This window comes from Onychostoma macrolepis, chromosome 02, assembly GCF_012432095.1.
Source record: "Onychostoma macrolepis isolate SWU-2019 chromosome 02, ASM1243209v1, whole genome shotgun sequence".
Classification (NCBI taxonomy): Eukaryota; Metazoa; Chordata; class Actinopteri; order Cypriniformes; family Cyprinidae; genus Onychostoma; species Onychostoma macrolepis.
In genome coordinates this window covers 8,347,753-8,373,590 of record NC_081156.1, presented here as the reverse complement: position 1 = coordinate 8,373,590, position 25,838 = coordinate 8,347,753, and the positions used below count along the sequence as shown (strand labels likewise).

Genomic DNA, 25,838 nt, shown 5'->3' with positions numbered 1-25,838 from the left:
AAGTGTTTTACCTTATTTTGAATTTCTTGAATTTAATCAAATTCAGTTATAATAAGATAATATAGGGCTGTTATAGATCAAATGAAATCAGTGTCAACAAAATCCATGCTTGCACTGGAGAGGGTACCGCAAAGAAGCACAGAAGCTGCATTTGAAGTGCTATTAGATGTACTTACACACTGTTTGAATCATTTGATTTGTTCAGAAAGACTAATTTATGAATGGGTAATTGAATAATTTGCTTGACCAATTCGTTCAAAACAGGGATCAGGAACAAACAGCTCGAAGGTGCATAAAACGTCTGTTGTGGATTTATTTGTAAGTCACTTGACATGAACTTTTTATGTATTATAAAAAAAAAAAAACAATATCAGATTTGCAGTGCTGATATTCAGGAAAACTGCATTGTTGCTCGATTGATATTGCTTAACTATGTTTACATATACATATATATATATATATAAAGAGAGAGAGAGAGAGAGAGAAACAAGAACTCACAAAGGTGGCATTTTCTACAACCATATCTTGAATTTTGAAGGAAAAATAACTGAATCCCCCATTCATTTCTGACCTGCTTTCTCTGTGAGGTGACAATGAGGATGGCTGTCTGTAAATTCCTTTAGAAAACAGCATGTACAGCACTTTCATTTTCAGAGAGATTATGTACAAAACTGGGAAAAATGACATATAAAATAACGTTATGTCCGTGCGATAATTAAACACTACAGTTTCATTGAAACACTAGGAGACCCCCAGGGGTCCTGAAGTAAGAAAATGTCTTCTTCTAATACCAGCAGGAATGTCATAAATATGTTATAAATATTATTTTTTCTTTCATATTTTTATGTTTGACATCCTTGTTGTACCATGTGACACAGAGACACAGATGAGTCATAATAAATCCCAAATCCAGCATAGACGGGTTCAGTGAACGTGGTGTTGAATATGTGTATGTGTGTGAGTGTGTGTGTGTCAGAGACACCGTAGAAGGACAGTGTACCAGCAGACCAGTCCAGATACACACCTACTCGATTAGATGAAAATGAAGGGGCAGGTATATCAGTGCTGTTATTATTGTGACAGGCAATGAAACGTTTATAAAAGCCACTCAGATTCCAAGATTTTTGATTGAATCCAAACATACAGTCACTTCCTCCTTTCCTGCTGATATCTTTATATGACACTGATATTTCTGTCCCTGTCCCACTCCATTCAGCCTCCCAGTAACAGCGTCCAGTCAGACTCTCTCCACACAGAACCTGAAGACATTCAAATCTCTCTGGATGATCAGGATATGCCTGATGGTCTTTTGCATGCTTTGCCATCTTCTTGTCCTCAGATAGGATGACTTGAGTGTGTGCTGTGTTTGGGTCTAGTGTGAGATCACAGGCATCTGAACACAAAAAGAGAGATGAGAAGTACATACAAAACACCAATCACTATCTGTGTATGTGTGTGTTTAGACCTACACTTCCGTAGTCCTGCTGTAATCCTGTACTCTGCTCCATGGTCCACACTATAAACACACACACACACACACACAAATACAAAAGCATGATCTCACTTTCCATATTTTCTTTATTCCAAATGCAGCCATAGACTGTTCTAATTAACCATCCTTTTCTAGCAATTTTGTTTATGATACTTTATCTGCAAAATAAATGTTTTCAAGAGTAAATATGTTATTAGATTACATTGTGAAAGATCCATTTTTATTTTAAGAACTACATTAACAACAGTCAGCGTAAAAAAACATTGAAGAATAAACTGGTTTGAGGTTTCTAAAATAACTTAAACTTTGTGGCATTTCTCCACAGTTTGGCAAATCAATATATGCTGTGAATTCTCTCCCTTTAAGTGTAAGTTGTTAAGCGCGTGACGTTCTTGGTCACGCCAGTGGTGCAGTCACACTATCACTCATGCCGTGTTGATGTGCAAGAGAAAGTTTGTGAAGCTGTAAGTTTACTTCTTTTTGCTAATAATGACATGAAGTGTTGATGGTGATTATGTGTGTAATCCTGATGTTAATTATAGTATGTTGACGATGTTTAGCAATCTTTTTGAGCGTGATTGCAATCGTTAAACAGCTGCGTTAGCCCGCTAGCATCACTGCTCATGCTGGTAATGTTTACAAGTTTAATCCGCCTGATTGTTGCGGGTTTTATGAGATAAATGCCTGGTAATAATCGCTATTACTAGTGACTTTATTAATGATAAGTCCTCATTTCTTCATACGATTCATTGCACTGTGCAGTTTATTATTGCAGCTTATTGATATTTGAGATTGATACTTCTTTGTTCGTCTTTCATATATTACTGCACTTTACGAGTTGTTTAACAATAATGCTATAATTGTTGTTATATTTGTCAAGTTATATGTACAATAAGTATTTATTTCTGTTATTTTGATTTCCAGAAACTACCTCAAGTACACTGCTATGTGTATATGGTTCCTCTTGTACAATAAATGGCAAAACTCTATCTGATGACTCCAACTCCCTGACCAGAGTTCTGCAGCGGTCAATAACACCATTACCAGTTTTCAGTGGGGCAATCCCCAACAATATACTATAGTAAAAGTTCTATTAACACTGCTCATGTCTGCACTGTCATTCTTAATTTAAAACAAAATTTTGTTTTATTAATCTCCATGTTATTGGAATAATGGATTAGCTCCTAGAATTTGGCTGAGTATATTATGCAACATTATAGCATTTAACGAAAAACTTAGATGCAGGATGCAGCCAAGAGAAGTTAATGATTTAATTTTTTTTTTTTGTTGTTTGATTCATTTTAATAACAGCAAAAGACTGCGTTCACTTTAAGACCCTATTGCATGGATTCAATATACTGAAACACACCCGATTTTCTCCCAACTGTTTACTTTCACTTAAAACGTAATGACTGAATTAAATTGAATGACTGATTTTTTTTTTGCTTATTGCATTTAATAGGTTTCACCTGAAGTCACTTCACTAGATACCTAATTGCACAAAACCTGATACCTGTTTCTCCTGAGACCTGAAGCCTTTAAAACGGAGGCACAATGCAAATGGCCGAGATTTGACAATGTTCTAATATGCACACTGTATTCTATACATTTCTGTTTCAAGACACAAGCATGTTCACTCCACACACACACCACACATACACACACACACACAGCATGACACAGCATCTGTTACTGCCTCACATACTTAAGTGTCTGCAGTGAGCAGTTTGGATCGTTCAGTTTGTCACTGAGTTGCTGGACTCCTGATTGTCCTGGGTGATTGTAGCTCAGATCCAGTTCTCTCAGGTGTGAGGGGTTTACACTCAGAGCTGAAGACACAAAACCACAGCCTTCCTCTGTCACCATACAGCCAGACAACCTACACACACACACACACACATACATCAACAGTCTGATAATCTCCAAACAACTGGGCTGGATCTAGGTACAGTGGGGTTTTTAGGGCGTACAAATATCTTTATGTCAGTATAAAATAATACAATCATTTAATTAATTTAACACATTACTGTAACAAGGAAAACCTTGTAAAGACATGTTGGGTGTACTCACTGGATAAAATGGATCATAAATGTTCCAAAGGATGTTTCCCTTTTAATCCAATGAGATACACAATTTTGTGTAGGGCAGGGTTTCTCAACTCTGGCCCTCGAGATCCATTTCCCTGCATAGTTTAGCTTCATCCTTGATCAAACTCATCTGCCTGTACCTTTATAGTAATCCTAAAAGACCTTAGAGAGAGAGAGAGAGAGAGAGAGAGAGAGAGAGAGAGAGAGAGAGAGAGAGAGAGAGAGAGAGAGAGAGAGAGAGAGAGAGAGAGAGAGAGAGAGAGAGAGAAACAAGAACTCACAAAGGTGGCATTTTCTACAACCATATCTTGAATTTTGAAGGAAAAATAACTGAATCCCCATTCATTTCTGACCTGCTTTCTCTGTGAGGTGACAATGAGGATGGCTGTCTGTAAATTCCTTTAGAAAACAGCATGTACAGCACTTTCATTTTCAGAGAGATTATGTACAAAACTGGGAAAAATGACATATAAAATAACGTTATGTCCGTGCGATAATTAAACACTACAGTTTCATTGAAACACTAGGAGACCCCCAGGGGTCCTGAAGTAAGAAAATGTCTTCTTCTAATACCAGCAGGAATGTCATAAATATGTTATAAATATTATTTTTTCTTTCATATTTTTATGTTTGACATCCTTGTTGTACCATGTGACACAGAGACACAGATGAGTCATAATAAATCCCAAATCCAGCATAGACGGGTTCAGTGAACGTGGTGTTGAATATGTGTATGTGTGTGAGTGTGTGTGTGTCAGAGACACCGTAGAAGGACAGTGTACCAGCAGACCAGTCCAGATACACACCTACTCGATTAGATGAAAATGAAGGGGCAGGTATATCAGTGCTGTTATTATTGTGACAGGCAATGAAACGTTTATAAAAGCCACTCAGATTCCAAGATTTTTGATTGAATCCAAACATACAGTCACTTCCTCCTTTCCTGCTGATATCTTTATATGACACTGATATTTCTGTCCCTGTCCCACTCCATTCAGCCTCCCAGTAACAGCGTCCAGTCAGACTCTCTCCACACAGAACCTGAAGACATTCAAATCTCTCTGGATGATCAGGATATGCCTGATGGTCTTTTGCATGCTTTGCCATCTTCTTGTCCTCAGATAGGATGACTTGAGTGTGTGCTGTGTTTGGGTCTAGTGTGAGATCACAGGCATCTGAACACAAAAAGAGAGATGAGAAGTACATACAAAACACCAATCACTATCTGTGTATGTGTGTGTTTAGACCTACACTTCCGTAGTCCTGCTGTAATCCTGTACTCTGCTCCATGGTCCACACTATAAACACACACACACACACACACACACATACATCAACAGTCTGATAATCTCCAAACAACTGGGCTGGATCTAGGTACAGTGGGGTTTTAGGGCGTACAAATATCTTTATGTCAGTATAAAATAATACAATCATTTAATTAATTTAACACATTACTGTAACAAGGAAAACCTTGTAAAGACATGTTGGGTGTACTCACTGGATAAAATGGATCATAAATGTTCCAAAGGATGTTTCCCTTTTAATCCAATGAGATACACAATTTTGTGTAGGGCAGGGTTTCTCAACTCTGGCCCTCGAGATCCATTTCCCTGCATAGTTTAGCTTCATCCTTGATCAAACTCATCTGCCTGTACCTTTATAGTAATCCTAAAAAGACCTTGATTAGCTTGTTCAGGTGTGTTTGATTAGGGTTGGAGCTATACTCTGCAGGAAAATGAACCTCAAGGGCCAGAGTTGAGAACCCCTGGTGTAAGGGGATTCTTTAAGATCTAGGTCTTCAACCCTGCTTCTGGGGACCAACTGTCCTGCAAATTGTATTTCCAACCTGCTTTAGCATACCTGGCCTGTGATTTTTCAAGTGATCCTGCAGACCTTGATGGTTCAGGTATGTTTGATAGTTAAACTCTGCAGGACAGTGGGTCCCCAGGAGCATGGTTGAAAACCTATGCTTTAGGATTAGGGATCAGGTTAATATAGCCTAAATCGGGGCAGTTGCATAAACTTAGACGATATGTTAAGACTGCGTTTTAAGAACTAGTTTGACCAACTATCAGTAAGCCAAGTGGTAATCAGTCTTATCAGTCAGTATTTAAGCCATTTTCCTAAAAATTCTAAATTTGGGTAACTTGAATAACTCTTTCACCACCATTGACAGAATTGTCTGTGTTTTGACTGGTATATGGTTGGAGGTGCTATTACACATCTTCTGAAAGATTATTGAACATCTGGATAAAAACACAGCGAATGAGAAGCAAAAACAAGCAAGCAGAAAGCAGAAACGTGTCAGCAGAAACATATGTAAAATAATGTGATCATCAATCATTAATCAAAACTGCCGAACATTACCGAATGAAACGTCAATCCAGGAAGTGGTATACGACCATGCAAGCTTTGGATGGAAGCAATGCAATCCGTTCCATCTATATTTTGATCATTGATCTGAATCTGATCTTTGACAAAAATGTAATTTTCTCTTGTTCTTTTTTAAAAAAAAATGTAATGAAACTTATCCATATTGATAAAAACCAGGGCTCTGAACCTGTTCAAGGAATGAAAACGCAAACCGGAAACGAACTAAATTTTGACTGAAACAGAACCGGAAACCAGAAACGAAATCAAATTTTATATTTCCGAACAGAATCAAAAATTTGAAATGACCATTAACCGATTAATATAGTTATTTTATCATTCCATATAATATTTGAAATTTGCTGTCAACCAATCAGGAATTCAAATAGTATGGCCTATGCAAATGTGACGCTGATGCATCCAGCGAGTGAAATGGCCACGCGCTCAGCTGTGAACTCTTCATAGGTAAGGCAATGCAGCAGCGTAGTTTATCCGAGGATAGTGTAAGATGGATTCAACAGATCTTACGCACCTGCAGCGCTTCTGTGAACGGAAAAAAACTGAATAAAACTATAGGCTTACATAAAAAGGAATATATATGCCTATTACACTAAATATATTTCACTTAAATCATTGACAGATTAACGAAACGAAAGAAAACAAAAAATGCTGAGTTAGGCCTACGGTTCATTGTGACGCATTCCAAATTCCAAAACACGTTTGGAAACTAATAACTGTGTTTATAATGTTTGTAAACATTTTGATTTACAGGCATTTTAGCCTACATAATTTCTGAATGTAATAGCCTAAAATGCGACGCGACTTAGCCTGTTTTTTTTTTTTTTCCTCAAAACGCAATTTCATACAAGTAGCGTTTCTTTTTTTTTTAACAATGCAGCAAACATTTTTAAATATCTTTAAAAAATACTTTAATGTCTTTAAAGCATTCATCGATTGTTTTCTTTTGTTTAGTAGCCTACATTTAGGCAAATCTAGAAAAGATTATGCTGTGACTAAGCACAGCGGGTTAAGATAACCATCTCTTCCTGTTTTTTTCTTTTTCTTTTTGTGTAAAGGAAACACTGTACTTTATTATTATTATTAGGCTATTATTATTATTATTATTATAGACAAAGACATTAAAAAAAAAAATGTTATTAACCGTTATTTTTTCTACTCGAACCAGTTTCGGAATGGTAATAATTCAGAGGAACGCAGGAACAGAAATGTTAAAATATCGATTCTGGTCGGAGTAAACCGATTTTTTCCATTTTTAAGCCCTGATAAAACCAAGAGTTGATAAAAACAAAATGCATAAAGCTAGAATAAACCACTTTTTTAAAGCAGAGGCTCTGTTCTTTCTTTTGACATTTTACATATTAAGATATTAATACCACAAAATATTCTGGGGTTATGAAAATGTTGTGAAAATTATCAAAAATGCTGGTGGTGGCTGGCAACTTAAAAACAAAAAAAAAAAACACTGGCAGGGAAAGAGTTAAAAATCATTTCAAACCATTTTTATAGCAAAATCTCTAGTAATTTGCATTTTAAATTGTTATCATGATACAGTAATATCGTCCAGCCCCAATCTTATAGAATTTGTTTATGTTGTATTAGTTTAATATTTTTAAGTATCCGCTTGTGTGACACTGTGGTATTTAACCAGTAACAGGTAAGTGACTGTGATTTAAACTAGAAGTGACATGCTCATTAAAACTGTACCTGTACTGTGATTTTCTAATCATCTTGAAGACTCTGATTAGCATGCTCAGGTGTGTTTGATTAGGGTTAGAGCTAAACTCTGCAGGAGTGGGCCAGATTTGAGGATGCCTGCCTTATGCCCATATCATAACAAACCCACAGCATCATATATCACTGTTTTTTCTTTTTCTTTTTTTTTCAGCAAACTGACCTTTGAACTTACTGACTTACTTAAGTTTTTGAAAAATTCATTAAAATAAAAAGTAATTTCAATATTATGTTATCAATAATAAGTTTCATATATGCTAGTACTCATCTACGTAACTTAACTTAATAGCACACATTTACATGATGGTAGCATTTAACATATTACAATTCTAAAAAAAAAAGTACTTTCATAATTCCTATTACATAACAAATAAACAGTAATGTGCCAGTGGTCTGGCTTTCTTTTGAGGCAGCCCAGCAGTCTGCACCCAAATCTATGCAAAATACTCTTTTTACACACCTCAGTATCTGCAGCTGACAGTTTGGACTCTTCAGTCCATCAGAGAGCAGCTTCACTCCTGAATCCTGCAAGTCATTGTTACTCAGGACCAGCTCACTCAGGGCACAGTTAGAGGATTGTAGATTTGATGACACAATTTCACAGGACTGACCAGTGAGATTACAGCTGGGCAATCTGAACAGAACAATGGTGGGAGGGGGAACATTACACAGCCATTTTATTATACAAAGTTTGATTTGCCCTCTTTGATTGTACTAGGGATGTCACAACACAAAAGGTTCAGTAGTTAGTACCAATGCCAGAGAAATTCATACTGTTAAATAATGTTTTACAATGTTAACTGCTACATAATGTTTATATATTAAGGGGTGGTCAGGGATGCATATGACCAAATGCAGAGGAACATCATATAATCTGTGGTGGAACTAACGTTAGGATGTGATATGCGATCATGGACACCATTACTGATTGTCATGATGGATAAAATATTAAATTAAATGTTTCATTTAAATGTGTTCACCACCCCTTACTCATTAAGCAAAGCATGTCGAAGTTCACTTCATTTGACAAAATTTGAAACACAACACAAAACATTAACCAGAGAGGAATCATGCACCAATTGAGTTGGTATTACACAAATCACTTCTGATTTTTTTTTTACCACTGGTATCTGAAAACCTTGTATGCATGTAAACAGTGGTACTGTAAGATCAGATATTTTATCATCCAATTTAACTCACTTTTAAGATAATCCATTCTACCTTTTCTGCATAAATTTTGCATACTCAAAGTCTAATGTAATGTAGTTTAAGACTCAAGTCAAACAAATCAAGCACCTGTGTAGCAAGGTGTGTGCTAGTAGAACTCAAGTAGTGTGAATAACTAGAATAGTGCCTGTATTAATCAAATGCAGTAAACATCTACTAAGATTTCCTGATATATTTATCATGCAGGGACCTCTTTAAGTATTGTTACCAAAGTATAAAGCAGGGGTTAGCAACCTATGGCACACAGAAGGATAATCACTAACGTGCAAACAACAGGGAAAACTGCATTCTGACATACATTTTGATGTAATCATTCCTCATAGTCACACAGCTAGTTAGGAGTTATAAATACTATGCGTGAGAATTAACATGTGCTAGTCTAATTCTTCAGAAATAAATTAAGATTCTGCACTATTTGTATGACAAATACAGATTTTTATCTGAACATTTAAAACTGATTATGTACTGTATAAAAAAAAAAAAAAAAATGGCACTTCATGCAATAAAAGTATTATACCCCTGGACAAAAGTGTTAAACATTTTTTGTTGTTGTTTTTAGAAATTGTAGGCCTATAATCAATAACAAATCTAAATGTAAATGTAAAATTATTTAATACATGCTAGTGTTGAGATAACTGCTCTTACACAATAATCAATAAACGGCTAAATCCTTATAAATACCTCAGTATCTGCAGCTGACAATTCTTCAATCCATCAAAGAGCAACTTCACTCCTGAATCCTGTAGGTCATTATTAGTCAGGTCCAGCTCTCTCAGAGCAGTATTTGAGAACTGAAGAGCTGATGATAAACTCTCACAATACTGAGCAGCGAATCTACAGTCAGCGAATCTAGGGGGAAAGAGTATGCAAACATGCTGTCAGTGTTTGTTCTTATTTTAAAATCCTAATTATTTCAAACAGGCATTAGAGTTATAATTCACCCAAAAATTCAAATTGCCATCACCCAGCCTAATATAACCTGTTGATGAGTTTTTAACTCATTTTAAAAAGTTTATTAACTTTAATAAAACAACAAAATACATTGTTTTGTTTTTTTACATTACAAAATCTCCCATTGTAATACTATGATGTACTCACAGAGCTTTTGTGCAGTTGCTTGCAGCTGGTATCAGTCTTCTTCTACCCTCATCTGATGTGTTGTATCTCTTCAGATCAAACTCATCCAGCGCCTCCTCTGACATCTGAAGCAGGTAGGCGATTGTTGAGCATTGAGCAGGAGAGAGCTTCTTCTCCGAGTGTTTGTCTGATTTCACAAACTCCTGAATTTCTCTGGACAGACTCTGATCTTTCACTTCCAGCAGGCAGAGGAACAGATTGATGGATCTTTCAGTGGAGAGTCCATGTCCATCTTTGATCTTCTTTTTAATGTACTGTGAAGTTCTCCTGATGTTCTCTGAGCTGTTCTCTGTGTGTGTCAATAGATCCTGTAAGAGTCTCTGATTGGACTCCAGTGAGACGCCCAGCAGGAATCGCAGGAACAGATCCAGCTGTCCATTCTCACTTCCAATGGCTTTATCTATTGCTCCTTTATGCAGATAATGCATTGAATCAAAAACCTTAAGGGTCTCCATTGTACAGCTTAAGTAGCAGTAAAACACATGAAAAGCAGCAAGAAACTCCTGAATGCTCAGATGAATAAAGCTGTACACTTTCCTCTGATGAATCACTGATTCCTCCTTGAAGATCTCAGTGCAAATCCCAGAATACACTGAGGCGTCAGTGATGTCTATGCCGCTCTCACTCAGGTCGTCCTCATAGAACATCACATTGCCCTTCATCAGCTGTTTGAAAGCCACTTCAGCAAGTTTTACAATCACTTCTCTGTTGGACTGCAGGAGTTTCTCTGGATCTCTCTCTTCATACTTCTGATTCCTCATGTTGATCTGAATCAGCAGAAAGTGGATGTACATTTCAGTCAGAGTTTGAGGGATTTCTGCACTCAGATCTTCCTTCAGGAGCTTCTGAAGCACAGTTGATGAGATCCAGCAGAAGACAGGGATGTGGCACATGATGTGGAGGCTTCTTGCTTTTCTGATGTGTGAGATGATCCTGTTGGCTTGATGCTGATCATTGATTCTCTTTCTGAAATATTCTTCCTTCTGAGACTCATTGAATCCCTGAATTTCTGTCAGACGGTTGATGTATTTGGAAGGGATCTGATTGGCTGCTGCTGGTCTGGAGGTGATCCAGATGAGAGCAGAGGAAAGCAGCTCTCCTTGCATGAGGTTTGACATCAACACACCCACTGATGAAGTCTCTGTCACGTTACAAACTTTCTGAGTGTCTGTAAACATCAGTGTGATTCTGCTTTCATCCAAACCATCAAAGATAAACACAATTTTACATTCCTTATAAGTCTTTGAGTCCAGATCTTGAAGTTCAGGATGAAAGTCCAGCAGAAGTCTGTGAAGACTATATTGCTGATCTTGAATCAAGTTCAGCTCTCGAAATGGAAGCAAAAAAATGAAATCTACATCCTGATTGGCCTTTCCCTCGGCCCAGTCCAGAATGAACTTCTGCACAGAGATGGTTTTTCCGATTCCAGCAATGCCTTTAGTAAGAACAACCCTGAGTTTGTCTTTCTCCTCACATTCTGGTTCAGGTGAGGCTTTAAAGATGTCATTGCAGTAGATGGAAGTGTCTTGTGTGAGTTGTGTTCTGGCTGTTTTCTCCATCTGTAAAACCTCATGTTCTTCATTCACTCCATCACTCTCTCCTTCTATGATGTAAAGCTGTGTGTAGATCCTGTTAAGGAGGGTTTCATTCTCTTGGAATTTCATTCCCTCAAATAAGCTCTCGTAATTGTTCTTCATTCTGGTTTTGTGCTTGTCTTTGACTCTCTGAAGTGTATCATCTACTGGTTTCTGCAGGTTTCCAGTCTCCTCCTGTAGGGCTGCTTGTGTGTTAGAGTCAGCAGAACCAGCAGAACTGGATGCTCCCATGACTGTTTGTGGAACAGAATGTCTTCTGGATCTCTTTCTGCAATGAGGGCAATCAAAGTATTCTGCTCGTCTCCACTTCTCCCAGTAACAGATAATGCATTGTCTGCAGAAACTGTGTCCACAGGTTATAGAGATCTTTCAGAAAATATGACTATAAAATTAATTAAATAAAAAAATCACAATATGGACTTGAGTCTGTGATTATTAAACTACAAAAATACTTATTTAAATATGTGTGAATGAACAGTGACCAAGACAATATTTAATTTAATAATAAAATAAAGCATACAAAAAACTTAAATGGTTTGATAATGTTTTTTAAGTAAACGTTTCTAAACAAATTTTCTGTTATTAGAGATGCTTACTGTATAAGAGATGCTGCACATACACAGGTAATTCACACACACACACACTCTCTCTGTTGCTAACAAAGACAATCTAATACAATCTCTCTCTAGCTATTACGTTGCTTACATTGTTTACATTTTGAGCTTAACCTAAACAACGTATCCGTGTGATGCAGCTGACACAGAACAGCATATGTTGTTTACGTTCAGTAGATACTCTCCAAAATAGTGCCAGGGTGACGTGGAGGAGAAGATTTGTTGAATAAAGTCGTTATTTTTGTTTTCTTTTGTGCACAAAAAGTATTCTCATAGCTTCGTAAAATTACGGTTGAACCCCTGATGTCACATGGATGTGTATCAAAAATATCTTGAGTTCTGAAGATGAACGAAGATTTTCCAGGTTTGAAACAACATGAGGGTGAGTAATTAATGACAGAATTTTCATTTTTGGGTGAACTATCCCTTTAACTTTAAATTAATGTTGTTAAACTGAATGTGCAAAGCAAAATGTTAGCTGAAATATCTACCAAAACCATATGTTGTTATGCCATAATATGTTGGCTACCATAAGCTATAAATAAAGACTTTTGATGACATGAAGCTGTGGTGAAAATTCAATAAAAAATGGGAAAATGCTTGGGTGTGTGTGTGTGTGTGTGGGGGTGTTGGTTGTTATCTGCTGTTATGTCCCCACTAAGGTCAAAGTCAAACCTGCACCCTTGTTTCCAAGTGTTCTGTGGGTATACAATAGGGTTTGGTAAGAAACAAATTGAAATTTAACATATTATTTAATAAATATCCTGACTCTGCTTTTGGTTTCTGTGCACAACTGCGCGTTTGCTGTTCATGGGGAAATAGGGTGACCAGATAGCAAAATAGAATACAAAGCTGGCACAGGTCTATGGCTTAATCCAAATTTATGGGGTCATGTAGTAGGGGTTGACCGATTATCGGCCTGGCTGATTATCGCCGGCAATATTAAGCATTTTTATGATTATCGGTATCGATCATTTTCAAAACCGATGTGCCCGATAAAATTAATTTAATTTTGAAATGCGCTATTTGGCTCTGATGCAGCCTGTCAGAACTCACCACTCTGTGGCCTAGAGCAGTCTCCGCTCACCGCGCATCTGATTTGTTGGGAGTCACGAGTCACACCAATCAATGTGGAAGACTAAGGCACTCTCACACTGAAAGCGCTTGTTACAGTTTCAATGATCATCACGCATCAGTTGTCTCTCAAAGGCAGCAGCAGACGTTGCTCAAGTTGCAATAAATCACAATCCACTACACTGAAGTTACAAAACACCTCAATATTGTATATTTATGGTTTCCGGCGATGGGAAAACGCAGACGGAATCGCGGAATCCAGTCATATAAAGGGAATTTACTGTATAACGTGGAGTCGAGATCGTCAAAGTTTGGATGAATTAATCAAAAGTAGGTCAGTACACTTAAATCGACTCGTGCTATGGACTATTATCTGTAAATATTAAGCTGCAAAAAGACTTATTTAAATATGAATTCTGCATGTTCTGCGTGTCTCTGTATATGTGAATGGCACAGACGCGCGCTTCTGATTATACACACACACACACTGAAGTGCGCGACGCTCGAGGTGTTTTCAGCATCTGCCGTCTCACTAAATGAGAACTGCTCTGAGAGTTGCTTCATGAGCATTTGACCATTTCATTTGAGTAAAACGATCGTCATATCATATACATAGGCTATACAGAAACTTAAGAGGTCCTCATGGCAACCCGTCAAAATAAAAGTTCGGTTTATCTACTAATACTACTACAACAACTTTTGTTTAAAGGAATAATCACACAATACGCTATTTGTTCCATGTTTTAATTTTAATGGTAAACCCATTTGTTTGCCAAAAAATTGAGTTTAACACTCATTTGATTAAAAGATAACTGAAATTAATGTTTTATGGCTTCATTTGCACTGCACTGTAAATTAAAACTAATCGAAATTACTGTCACATAGGCCAAGATTAGGACGACATAAATTGTGACATTTCAATAGGCTATTGAACCCAGTGTGCCTATAACAGGCTATTAGTGTTATAGTTTAATTAAAATAGTTGCAGTCTTCTTCACAACTTCTACAATGGATCTACACTACACTTATTATATTATAATTATGAGAGGTTATGCTATTACACATACATTCCTAACATGTAAATTATTGAAGCCAAATACTTACATTTCCCCAAGCTGTTTAGCTGTAGTACAGTATTCATAGGCTTAATCATGAAGCATGCAGTGGCCCCACTTTTAACTCTCTTTATATTACCCTTATTGCAGATGGATGCATGGAGGACGACAAGAGTAAGAAGTGCAATCAACACCAGGGAAGGCAGTTTTTGTCAGAGCCCTTGTTATTCTTAATTTTGACATTAATTTTCATTTTTACATCAGACATAATATATCGGTTAAAAATATCGGTTATCGGTCCACTTGGTCTGTAATAATCAGTATCGGCATCGGCCCTGAAAAACACATATCGGTCGACCCCTATCATGTAGGCCTTAGTCTCACGTAGTTCTTCACTTCAGACTGACGGCTGAAGGTCTGGAATCTATGGCAGCTTTTATTGGCCAAGGCCCGCCCATGAGGCCGTTTGACCTACATGTCAAACAACCAATCACAGTTCGTTTCGTTTCACGTTTCAGGGCGTGGAAATGTCGCCACAATAACAGACCGGCGAGTAAAACACTCGGACGCATTTTAGAGATTCTATGCCGTGAACTATAAATATTTCACATACTTTTGAAAATCCAGCATTTATTTGATCCTGATAAGCATTTGTCGTCACTCTTCGACGGCTTTCTTCTTTCGTGAGGGGGTTTAAAAGCATGGCATCTTTGTTTCCAGGTGGAACGTTAAAGGATGCGATACACACGTCTCACAGAAATCCTGTATAATTCAGCCAATCCAACGACGACTTCGAAACTCCTGAAGTGTTTCCACTTTTGTGTGCCATATGCATCAGACGTTTAGCCAACGTTCCGTGGGCGTGATGTCTGAGGCTGAGACTATGTAGGCCTAGCCCTCATTTAGCACAAATGCAAGTGTTTCCATATTTGCAGTATTTAGTTGTCTAATACTTTTTGTAAACAAAGCTTTGTACTTATCTCATGTCCAAATATCCACATAAATGAGCAACCTTAACATATAGCTACATGCTCTAATGCATTAGTACTGTAAGAAGGTTATTTTCTGTGGCCACGAAAATATCCTTTCTTAGAGCTGATATGAAATTACACAGTGTTCACTGGACGAACAGATTAGTTGGCAATTTAATTCTGCTACAGCTACTACTGGCAGCTGATATAAATAATTGTAATTAATCATAATTAATTGTAATTATTTATATACATTTCCCTTTTGAGCTAATTTGCTACATAATCTCAAAGTAGGCTATTGTTAAGCAAATCAAGGAGTGAATTACTCAACCACAGTTTTAAAACAGACATCTGTCTGCATGATTTAAGTTGAACACACAATGGCAGGCGTACAAACGCTTGGCACATAGACAGGCTATTATCTGTCCAACCCATGCTCATTCGAAATACGTGCCTCTAAATACATTTCTGCAGCACCGTTATTACGTACCTTGCTGCACATTTCGCGGCAGTTTCAAAGTGAAACATCCAGCGAGTGGCGCTAAAATGTGGTTTCAATAAGTTACCCTGGCACGTATTGCTGTGTTTTTATTACGTTGCTTCAGGTACATATTGCGGAGGTTCATAATTCAAATATCTAATCAGTGTATTATACTAATAATAGTACTAATAATACCACTAATAATAGTTTCACATTCAGATAAGTTACATTGCAAATATGGAAATATTACAGAATATTTGGATTTGTGCCAAATGAGAGAGGTAGGATATACGAGCATGAAGCTCTATTTTGCAAACAGTTGAGTGCGCAAGCCTTTAAAGTATACTCCCTTGTCAGTGAGAGATGCGTTCAGAATCAGCACATGGTCACTGTCTAGGGGGCTTTGTTTTCAAGCGCAACTCACGGCATTCACTGTTCTTCTGCTGGCGGTTATCAAACAGCGTTGCATTACTGTGGGCGCCCCCTTCTGGATTTGGGGTGAATTGCCTGTATTCGTTGTAAGGCCTCATGCACCGAACCGAGATGTCTGTACTGTGATGTCTGTACCTAGTGTTTACAAATACAAAAGTGATATAAAAACATATTTATTGATGCAGCTGTGCTATTTTAACTTCCTTTTGTGGATTTGAGCTGTTTTGTTGAACCATAGTTTCACGGGGTTCGTATCAAAGCTCTTCATCACTCAAGTGCAACACCGTATCGCATGAGCTACCGAGCTTTTGAGTTCATAACATAATATTCCTCAAGTAATTATTTGAAAATTAGGCTATATTAATCGAAACTGTGGACCTGCAAATCATATTTTGTGTGAAAAGGAATATAAGTTGTCAGAGTTTTACATGCCTCTAGTGTTCATTTCAACTGGAAAGTGCAGCGATTCAATGTTTTTTGAGTTTTGCAGAAATGTAGGTAGAGGCACATATTTCCAATGAGCCCATGTTGCAACCAACAAAATGCTGAATTGTCTTGCGTCAGCTTCTTACAAATGAGATTGTTGGAGGCATTTGAAAAAAAAAAAAAAATTGAATAAGGCACAGGTGATGATAATCAGTAACTGTTAAGACTAACAAGAGGCACGTTTGAGATCTGTGCAGAACAAATCACGCAAGACGCATGCCAGTTAGAAATGTGTCCAAAGGGCAGTCTGCCTTGCTCTGATGTCACGATGACGATGATATGTTCCAAAAATCTCTTGCAACTGTGAGTCAGCTGAGCAAGCGCAGTTGCTTTCCCCCAGCTGCACTGGCCAAAAGCACAATGGGAAATGACTTGCTGATGACACAGCTTATTGCACAATGCTTACTGGTTCAAACAACAATGGTGTTGCGTTTTCTTCTAAAATGCTTTATTTTTATATCTGATATCATGTGATTATGTGTATAATTATGTGTGAATATCCCCAAACACTACAGCAGTGCAATCTCTGTGTGAGATATGTGATTGTCATAATTTAAAAAAAAATTAAATAGATGTTTGTATTAAACTAAAAATGGTTGATAAATAAGTTTTTTGCATGGAATTATATAGTAAGTCATTTGGGTGTCTTGTTCATAGGCTTGCTGCGGTAGTCAGTGTTACAGGTATTACCCAGTGTTCGGCCATACATTAATATTTAGTATTTCATATTTAGTATTAATGTTTTGTCTTACCTGGGCTCAGAGGTCACCACTTCTCCACTGAATCGAGGAGGAAAATCCATAGATTTGTTACTTTCCACAGACACACAGCTGGCTGCTGGATGTGCTGCAGTGTCTCTGTGCTCCATCTCTTCGCAAAGAATAGTTTTAGATCAGCGGTTTTCAACCAAAGGGCTGGGGGCCACAGGATGAATTAAAATTATTTAAATCAATACATTATTATTATTAATCTAATTAATTTTACATAAATAAAGAGATACTCAGCTACTCATCTGCCGTGATGTGTGTTGCATTAGTGCTGTCATATCAGGCTATAATATGCTTTTACACGTTTATTATTTTAACATTTTGGGAGGGGTAAAATTTACATATGTGACCATGGACCACAAAACCAGTCTTAAGTGTCAATTTTTCGAAATTAAGATTTATACATCATCTGAAAGCTGAATAAATAAGCTTTCCATTGATGTATGTTTTGTTAGGATATGACAATATTTGGCCGACATACAACTATTTGAAAATCTGGAATCTGAGGGTGCAAAAAAATCTAAATATTGAGAAAATCGCCTTTAAAGTTGTTCAAATTAATTCTTAGCAATGCATATTACTAATCAAAAATGACGTTTTGATATATTTACAGAAGGAAATTTACAAAATATCTTCATGTAATATGATCTTTACTTAATATACTAATGATTTTTGGCATAAAAGAAAAATTTATTGATTTAACTGCTGATCAGATTTTGTCATTTGAACAAAAGTCTTAAAAAAGTCCAGGGTCACATATGTGTTTCAACAACCAGATGCATTTATACTTGTCCAGTTTCATCTGGAAGGCGTCTCAGACCACCTGCTGAAGTGATTTGAACGATCAGATTTAAATCTGTCTCGAAAATGTTTCGGAGAGCATTTACAACTGGTCTTAACACACTAAGTTGTTTTGAAAATAAAGTTTTTCGGATTTCTGGAATCACAAAATTAAACAGTTTTTCAGCAATTGGTTTGAGAAACAACTTTTGACTGTTTCTCAGCTATCTAAATCATCTTATATTCAAATACCATTTTTTATTTATTTATTTTTTATTATTTTGGATTGAATGTTCTAAATGTATTAACTGCAACTTGCATTTAGGTTCAAAGGATGTGTTGTTTGGTTTCTTAAATAATGAGTACTTTATTATTTATCTTTTATTGCTGCTTGCAAAATTTCACATTCATTGCAGTAGTTTACTTGTCAAAATCCAACAATACATCCAAGCTATTTTGTCTTCATCTTCATCTTAATTTCAAATCTCTTAAGACAATAAACCTGTGCTACCCCTTTATCTTATTTCTAAAGTTAAAGTTTTCATTTTCTGCGTTCTGTTTGTAATTGATGCTTTACTTTCATTATCACTTTATTTAAATATGTATTTTTATATTTGTGCTATATTATATTTTTTATACCTTGCCAATAAAAAAAAAGAACAGAAGAAGAAAGAGGAGTGCAGAATTTAAGCTCATTTGAGATGTGCCTCGCCTCGAAATTAGATGAGAGTAGGTGGCTGCAGAGGAGTGGAAAAAAATGCAGTCAAGACGGACAGTTCTCCCTTCTCGTAGTGGATTAGTCAATGGGATCTTTCATGATTCATGCTCATGTGCTTTGCTGCTATAATAAACTGGATGTAATTTAAGTTCTATTGCTTTCATATGATAATAAATCATATGATAGTCATATGATAATAAATATGATGAACAAAACACCCAAAGTACTTGTTATTTAATGTGAAAACAATCACATTTCTAACCGTCATGCATCTTTGCAGTGATCACCAGTGATCGGTTCTATACTGATTTTGCTCATCTCACACAAGCCTATTGCCAACCAACTTCTCTTGATTCACTCTCACGACACTTTGATGGCAAACGTCACAGTGACGTAGCATCAGGGCCATCTCAAGAAGGACAACATTTCTAACCAGCATGCACTGCTTCAAGTCCTTGGGCACTTTTATCCTACATCACCAGTGGCTGATAAATATGGCTCACAAAGCACATTTCTGATACAAAATAATAAATAGCTGTAGTTTTAAGAGTTAAATGGTTTTTCTAACATCTATTTGACACATTTGAGATCTCAGAGGTCTCAGAGACTTCATATATAAATTTATGTTTAATTATTTAATATTGCAATATAATTATAGTTAATATTAAGAATTAATATAAACGTAAAAGTTTCACTCATGAATATTAATCATGAATATTAATATTAAAGATAATGTGACTGCAGAATACAGAGCATCATCACAAAGGACATAATTGTGATGTCAGTGCACCCCCAGCAAATAAATAAATAAATAAATAAATAAATATTGTGATTTCCCCCTGAAAAACATCACAATAATAAAACAATAATAAATATTAATTTAAAGATTTAGCAGTGTATGACACATTAAAGCCACTGGCACACCTCTATGGTTGAAGGCACATCTATATCAGTAGAATAACATGACAACAAACATTTAGCAACAAAGTTTCATCAAGTTACATTTACCACAGATCTTATTTTACTCACAAATTAAAAACCTCCATTATAAAACCCCATGGGAAAACCTTGAGGGAACTAGCTAGTCTTCCAGATTTTGACGTCACAACTAAGCCACACTATAGGCCTATATTGTAAATATATGTAATATAGCAAATATTTGTTAATCATTTTTTTACATTGTGGGGAAAGAGGCAATCCTTTATAATTAATCAATTATTTTAATGATGTCAATTAAATAATAACAATTTTCAAAAATGCAGTCAGTTTGTGAAACATTTGTTTTTGAGTCAAAAAAAAAAAAAAAATCCAAATGGCAAAGCTGAACTGTCAATACATATGTAAAGAGCAAAAGTTGTGTTAAGTTATGCATTTTGGAGAAACTAGGATGTTTGTGCAAAACAAATTAACACATTATTGTATATTGGGTTAGTGTTAAAGTACATATTACTGCAAGTCATTCTGTATTAAAACAGAGGGACACGAGACAGATATAAAACCTTGCAGTTTGGAGAAGCCTGATGGTTGTTGTATAAATTAGCTCCAATTTAGAAGGTCTAAAGCGCATGTTTAAACAGCAATATTACAGTACAATCAATTAAATATCGTCGTGCTATAATACGTGCGTATGTTCAGTATGTACATTATGCTTCGGCAGATAGCAGCATGTGTCAGTCACTGCTGGAGATGTCACATTCCTAAGTTTTCAGTGGTACATGCCACATTTTACTGTGGCATATGCCACAATCCACTGGAATATGCCTCTGAAAACTGGATGTTCCATTAAACATGTAGCCTCGCGCGCAACATTCCATGCCAATTAATATTAGCACGCTACTGGTCACGCGGGTGATTTCTACATTACCTTCAGACATAATTTGACATATTTACTGTTTTATCATTTTAAACAATCTAAACGAGAACATGCGTCGTACCTTTATAAACGTACTCACCAAGAAATCTGTCCAGCGACTGAAAGTTCTGCACCTTCACATTCGGTTTCGCGTAAGGTATATTACAGAACAATTAACAGCTAATCCAAGTAAACTCACTTAAATTGCTGAGGTCAAATTTTGTTTTCAAAATGAGAATTAACTTTCAGGGAAAGATATAAACCACACCCTGTATCTGACGTGATCACGGAGCGGGTTAGGTCGGTGTTACAATCTGTTCAGTTCCTAAAATATTTGGTTCCAGTGGGTGGCGCCTCATGAATATTAATTAATTTGTTAAATTATGGGCGTGTCATTGAGACGACGCGCAAACGAAAGGAACTAAAATATGGAAACTTGTTTAATGGATTATTTCGAAAAAGAAATACAATTTCAATGTTAAGGATTACAAAGAAAGAAAGAAAGAAAGAAAGAAAGAAAATATTATTATTTTATTCCTATTTAATGCTATGTCCTCTGTAGAGGACACCAGGATTTAGGAATAAAAAACACATGCATAGATAAAAATAATGTAATGTAATGGTTTTTATTTTTCATTATTATTATTTATTTATTTATTTTTATTTATTCACCAATCAATTTTTAGGTTTCAGACTTTTTTTAAACAAACTTTGATGATTCCTTGATTACAAAGATAATTCTCAACTATGTTATGAAAGATAGAATGATTTGATATACTATTTTACTTTATTCAGTTTGTATGTAAAACTATGTGAAAGGAAGGTGAAAATCACAATACCTGCCTTTACTTTCTTCTAAACAAGAATACACCACCAGCAAATCACGTGGAGTGTATTATATGCAGACTGAAGGATCTCAGATTTATTTCACATGTTGTGTCAATCAACCTTGCACCAAAAATGGATAGAATTCTGAGAATTGGTGCAGCCCTGGGTAACCTGCAACTTCAAGCAGATGAAGATACTGATTGAGACAGACTGGAGTTCTCAACAAAGCAGTCAGTTTTGCTGAGAATACTGAATTAGACAGTGTATATTTGTTACTTGTTAGAAAAGTGATACAAGAAATGTGCAGTGAAATGTTAAATTATAACAAAGTGTAATAAATACAGATACTCATATCAAAAACATTACACAATGACATAGCTTTTTAACTCTTGAAATACATACAAGGAACCAAGTGATTCCAGTATTACTGAGGTGCATGCTCATATCAGCCTGAAGATGGTGCTCAAAGGCTGCATGGCACATTGGTATGAACATTATTTATACCTGCATTAAGAAGGAAGTGATACTGTATAGAAAACAGAAATTAATGGCAGGTCTGGATGTATCTTTTTATGAAACACCGATCACAACTTGCTGGGATGGGTCCAGATAAGCCAATAAGTGTATAATAATATGTAAATAGTACCATTGTTTATATTTTAGATCAAACTCTTATAAAGTAAAAACAAGTAAATGGATGAATATTGACCCTAAGATGGACATTTTATTATTGTACGAATGGGTTAAACAGTCAAGGTGTGGATGTGACTTTCTCACCTATACAACCAATACTCCCATTAACAGCAACAGCTGTGAAGCTCTTCCCCCAGTTAAAAGTGGGTTTTTATAACAGTCTTGACTACTGTGATGTGGACATCATGCACTAGATGGAAGCATTGGAGAGTATGATGTCTGGCAGCTGTAAACAGCTGTTTGGATGGGTGGAAAGAGTCTACAGTCCTCAGATCATCCCAATGCAGGACTGAACAGACCCAATAAATGCACACAGAACACACATTTAAAAGCCTTCAAAAGATTGGTTTGGTAAATATTTTTATTTTATTTTTATTTTTTAAAGTTATGGGGAAGGACATTTAACAGTTTTCCCCCACAAAATGCATGACTTGTTGATAAAACACAGACAAAGTATGCAAATCCTAGCAATATAGATTATACATTAATGCACTATACAGTATGAAAATAGCTCAGTGAATGTTTGATATGTTTTAGCATTGCACTGGGGTAGCTATTGTGCATAAAAATAGTAAACAAATACATTTTGAAGGTTATACACAGTACATACCATATGAACAAACAATATGCGACATATTTTCACACAACTGTAAGTATTGATGACAATGGGAGAGCTCATGTGACTGACTCTGATGTTTGTGCTCTCCTGGTCAAGCATTAACTTAAGAAATTATGTTTTAAATGATTCGTGTTATTTTCAGAGCACATTCTTTATAGACTAGATTCAGAAAACTGTGAGGATACAGTATGTCGTATTCTGTAAAGAGATCACGTGATATATGAGCATGTGTCAACCAATCAGAATCAAGAATTCAACAATGATGTTGTATTCAATAAATAATTGACTATAGACCCTTGAATTATTGAAAATTTACGCACACTCTCAGCGTTACCACCTTGTGTGCACATTAATTTTCAATAATACAACATCTTCAATTATTTGTGACATATACACATATGCGCACACAAATATCTCCTGCAACTCAATATAACGAAGACTGAACTTCTCGTCTTCCCAGTCACTCTGATGGTTCACCATTAAGCATATCAACAATAATCCCAACCAGTTCAGCCAGAAATCTTGGGTAATCTTTGATGACCATCTGACCTTCAAAACCACATTGCATAGCTCGGTCATGAGAGTTTGTATTGCACAACATCAGTGACAGCACTTCCTAACTGAGCTGGCTGCACAGCTCCTCATTCCTTGTCATTTCTAGATTGGACTATTGCAGTGCTCTTATGGCTGGACTTCCAGCGTGTGCAATCAAACCTCAACAAATGATGCGGAATGCAGCAGAAAGGTCAGACTGTTCAATCAGACCAAAAGAGCCCATGTTACACCTCTCCTTATCTCTATACAATGGCTATCAGCTGCTGCTTGCATCAGGTTCAAGACACTGGGAACAACCACATTGCTCCATTCCCTCTTATGAGTCTACATCCTTCCAGATGAGTGAGCGGCGCCTTATGGTATTATCATAGAGAGGCAAACAATGACTTTCCAGAACCTTCTCATTCACTGTTCCTTGCTGGTGGATCGATCTTCCAAACCTAATCCGGACAGCCAAATCCCTGACAATATTCAAGAAACAGCTTAAAACTCATCTTTTCTGTGAGCACCTGAATGTATTTTGTTGTCTCTTATTAGAATATATGTCCCAAAACAAACTGTGTTGAAATGTCTAATATGAAATGGTCTAATATTTCCCATAGATTTCTGAAGTAGGGATCTGTGCACAGTATTAATGCTAATATCGTCCACACAGCCCATTGCAGTTTATGGGAGGACTACAACAGAACTACAAAAATAGCAGATGTGTGTGAGACCGACAGTTAAGATGCACTGAAGGGGTTTGTATCTAACCTGATTTTATCTGGAACAACATTGTGAACTTTTATAAAGATACTAATAGCACAATACTGATATGTTTGGCCATTAACTAGCTGCAAAAACATTGTTGAAAAAGAACTGTTGAGTATCACAAATTAAATTCATTTAATGAGTTCGTTTGCCCATATAGCCATTAGGAAATAGAGTAAACTTATTTGGCTTGCTGTCCACTGATGAGTGGCTCGATGAAGCAGCTTCAACTCGAGCTCTGATAAACCCCCCAGGGACATGATATAAGGTGATTACAAAGGGCAAGGTACCTAAGATGAAGGTGGAGATTGAGGAGGTGGAGGGATGCTGGAGCAGCTGAGACCGGAGAGAGGTAAGCAGCTGCTTATATACTCTGGCTGTTGATTGAAAGATTAGATGGGCTCGCTCCTCCCTAACTTACATTTAGGAACTTCATTTAAATTTTGAATGTGTATATGATGATGTTAACTGTGTTGTACAAAAAGGAATCATGGAAGCCCATTTAGCAAAAGCTTCTGTAATTTTAACAGTCCAATTGTTAGTTGTTTTAAGAACAACTTATTAGTCTTATTACTGTATACTCAAGCATGGCAAGACTTCATCAGCGAAGGAAAATAGTGGGCAAAAACTGAAAGTGAATGATAGTGACCAAAAAACACTAAAAAGGATGTGTCCAAACAGAGAATTACTTCAGGAAAAGTGTGAGAAAACCTACCAAGCCAACATCAATGAAAGAGCTGCAATGGCTTAAGTTATAATCACAGACACCATGCTAAAATGTGAAAAATATGGTGTATTGATCATAAAACTTAGTTGGAGCATCAAAATGAATTATCAAACCACTGTGGGCAGTTTTGAAGAGATTTCCTTCTTCAACATTTCCCTCTCTCTTTCTCTCTCTCTATAAATATGCCAGAAGATATTTTGAATGTCATTACGGTCTAAAACAACAATAGACCCCAGCTTTACATGCATGGACAAAAAAAAAAAAAAAAAACACTGATACATTTGTCAAAAGTGCAAGTGCACAAGCATCATATATTGCCAGAACATATCAGGTAAATTGCTGGGCGTGGTCCACTGATTCTGACAGCACACGCAGCAGGAGATACTGACATTTAACTATCAAAAATACTGTGAATACATTGGCATGCCCTTACGTTTAATTAAGATTAGCTCTGATAGTCGACAGGGGGTCTGGGAAAAATGTCAGCACCCAATTGCCTCTGGAGGGGGTCTCAGCAGCTGGCAAAAGGGCTACAATGGCTGCTTCTGCAAGATAAATGATTCAAGAACTGCACTGTACTTTGATGAACCATGGGCAGGTGAAGTCAGCTAACAACATCACCGACATAGCTTTTGAAACAGTTCTTGTCATGTTTTGTTGTGCTGTCCTCTTGAAGAGGTTACAATGTTCTTAGATTTCCTTTTCTGTCATTTACACACAGTAGACACACAGCTTTTATTAGGTCATTTATACAAATATCTAGTTAGCCAAATTGG

The 25,838-nt window shown here is 36.5% G+C and overlaps 1 protein-coding gene across 6 annotated transcripts; it reads right to left on the bottom strand.

Annotated features, from left to right (window-relative positions):
- Positions 1-293: 293 nt before the first annotated feature.
- LOC131532252 (NACHT, LRR and PYD domains-containing protein 3-like) lies at positions 294-21,161 on the bottom strand. Of its 6 annotated transcripts, none has more exons than XM_058763775.1 (8): positions 20,991-21,161; positions 17,526-19,057; positions 10,027-11,928; positions 9,610-9,777; positions 8,162-8,335; positions 3,198-3,371; positions 1,470-1,516; positions 294-1,393 (listed from the first exon to the last, which is right to left on the bottom strand). In XM_058763775.1, exons 2-8 carry the CDS (start codon positions 17,639-17,641, stop codon positions 843-845), a joined length of 3,132 nt encoding a protein of 1,043 aa, XP_058619758.1. In that variant the 5' UTR covers positions 17,642-19,057; positions 20,991-21,161; the 3' UTR covers positions 294-842. The 6 variants fall into 6 exon arrangements, with proteins under 6 accessions (XP_058619758.1, XP_058619762.1, XP_058619777.1 ...); XM_058763779.1 differs by having other exon boundaries at positions 17,526-17,687; XM_058763794.1 differs by lacking the exon at positions 17,526-19,057.
- Positions 21,162-25,838: the final 4,677 nt, after the last annotated feature.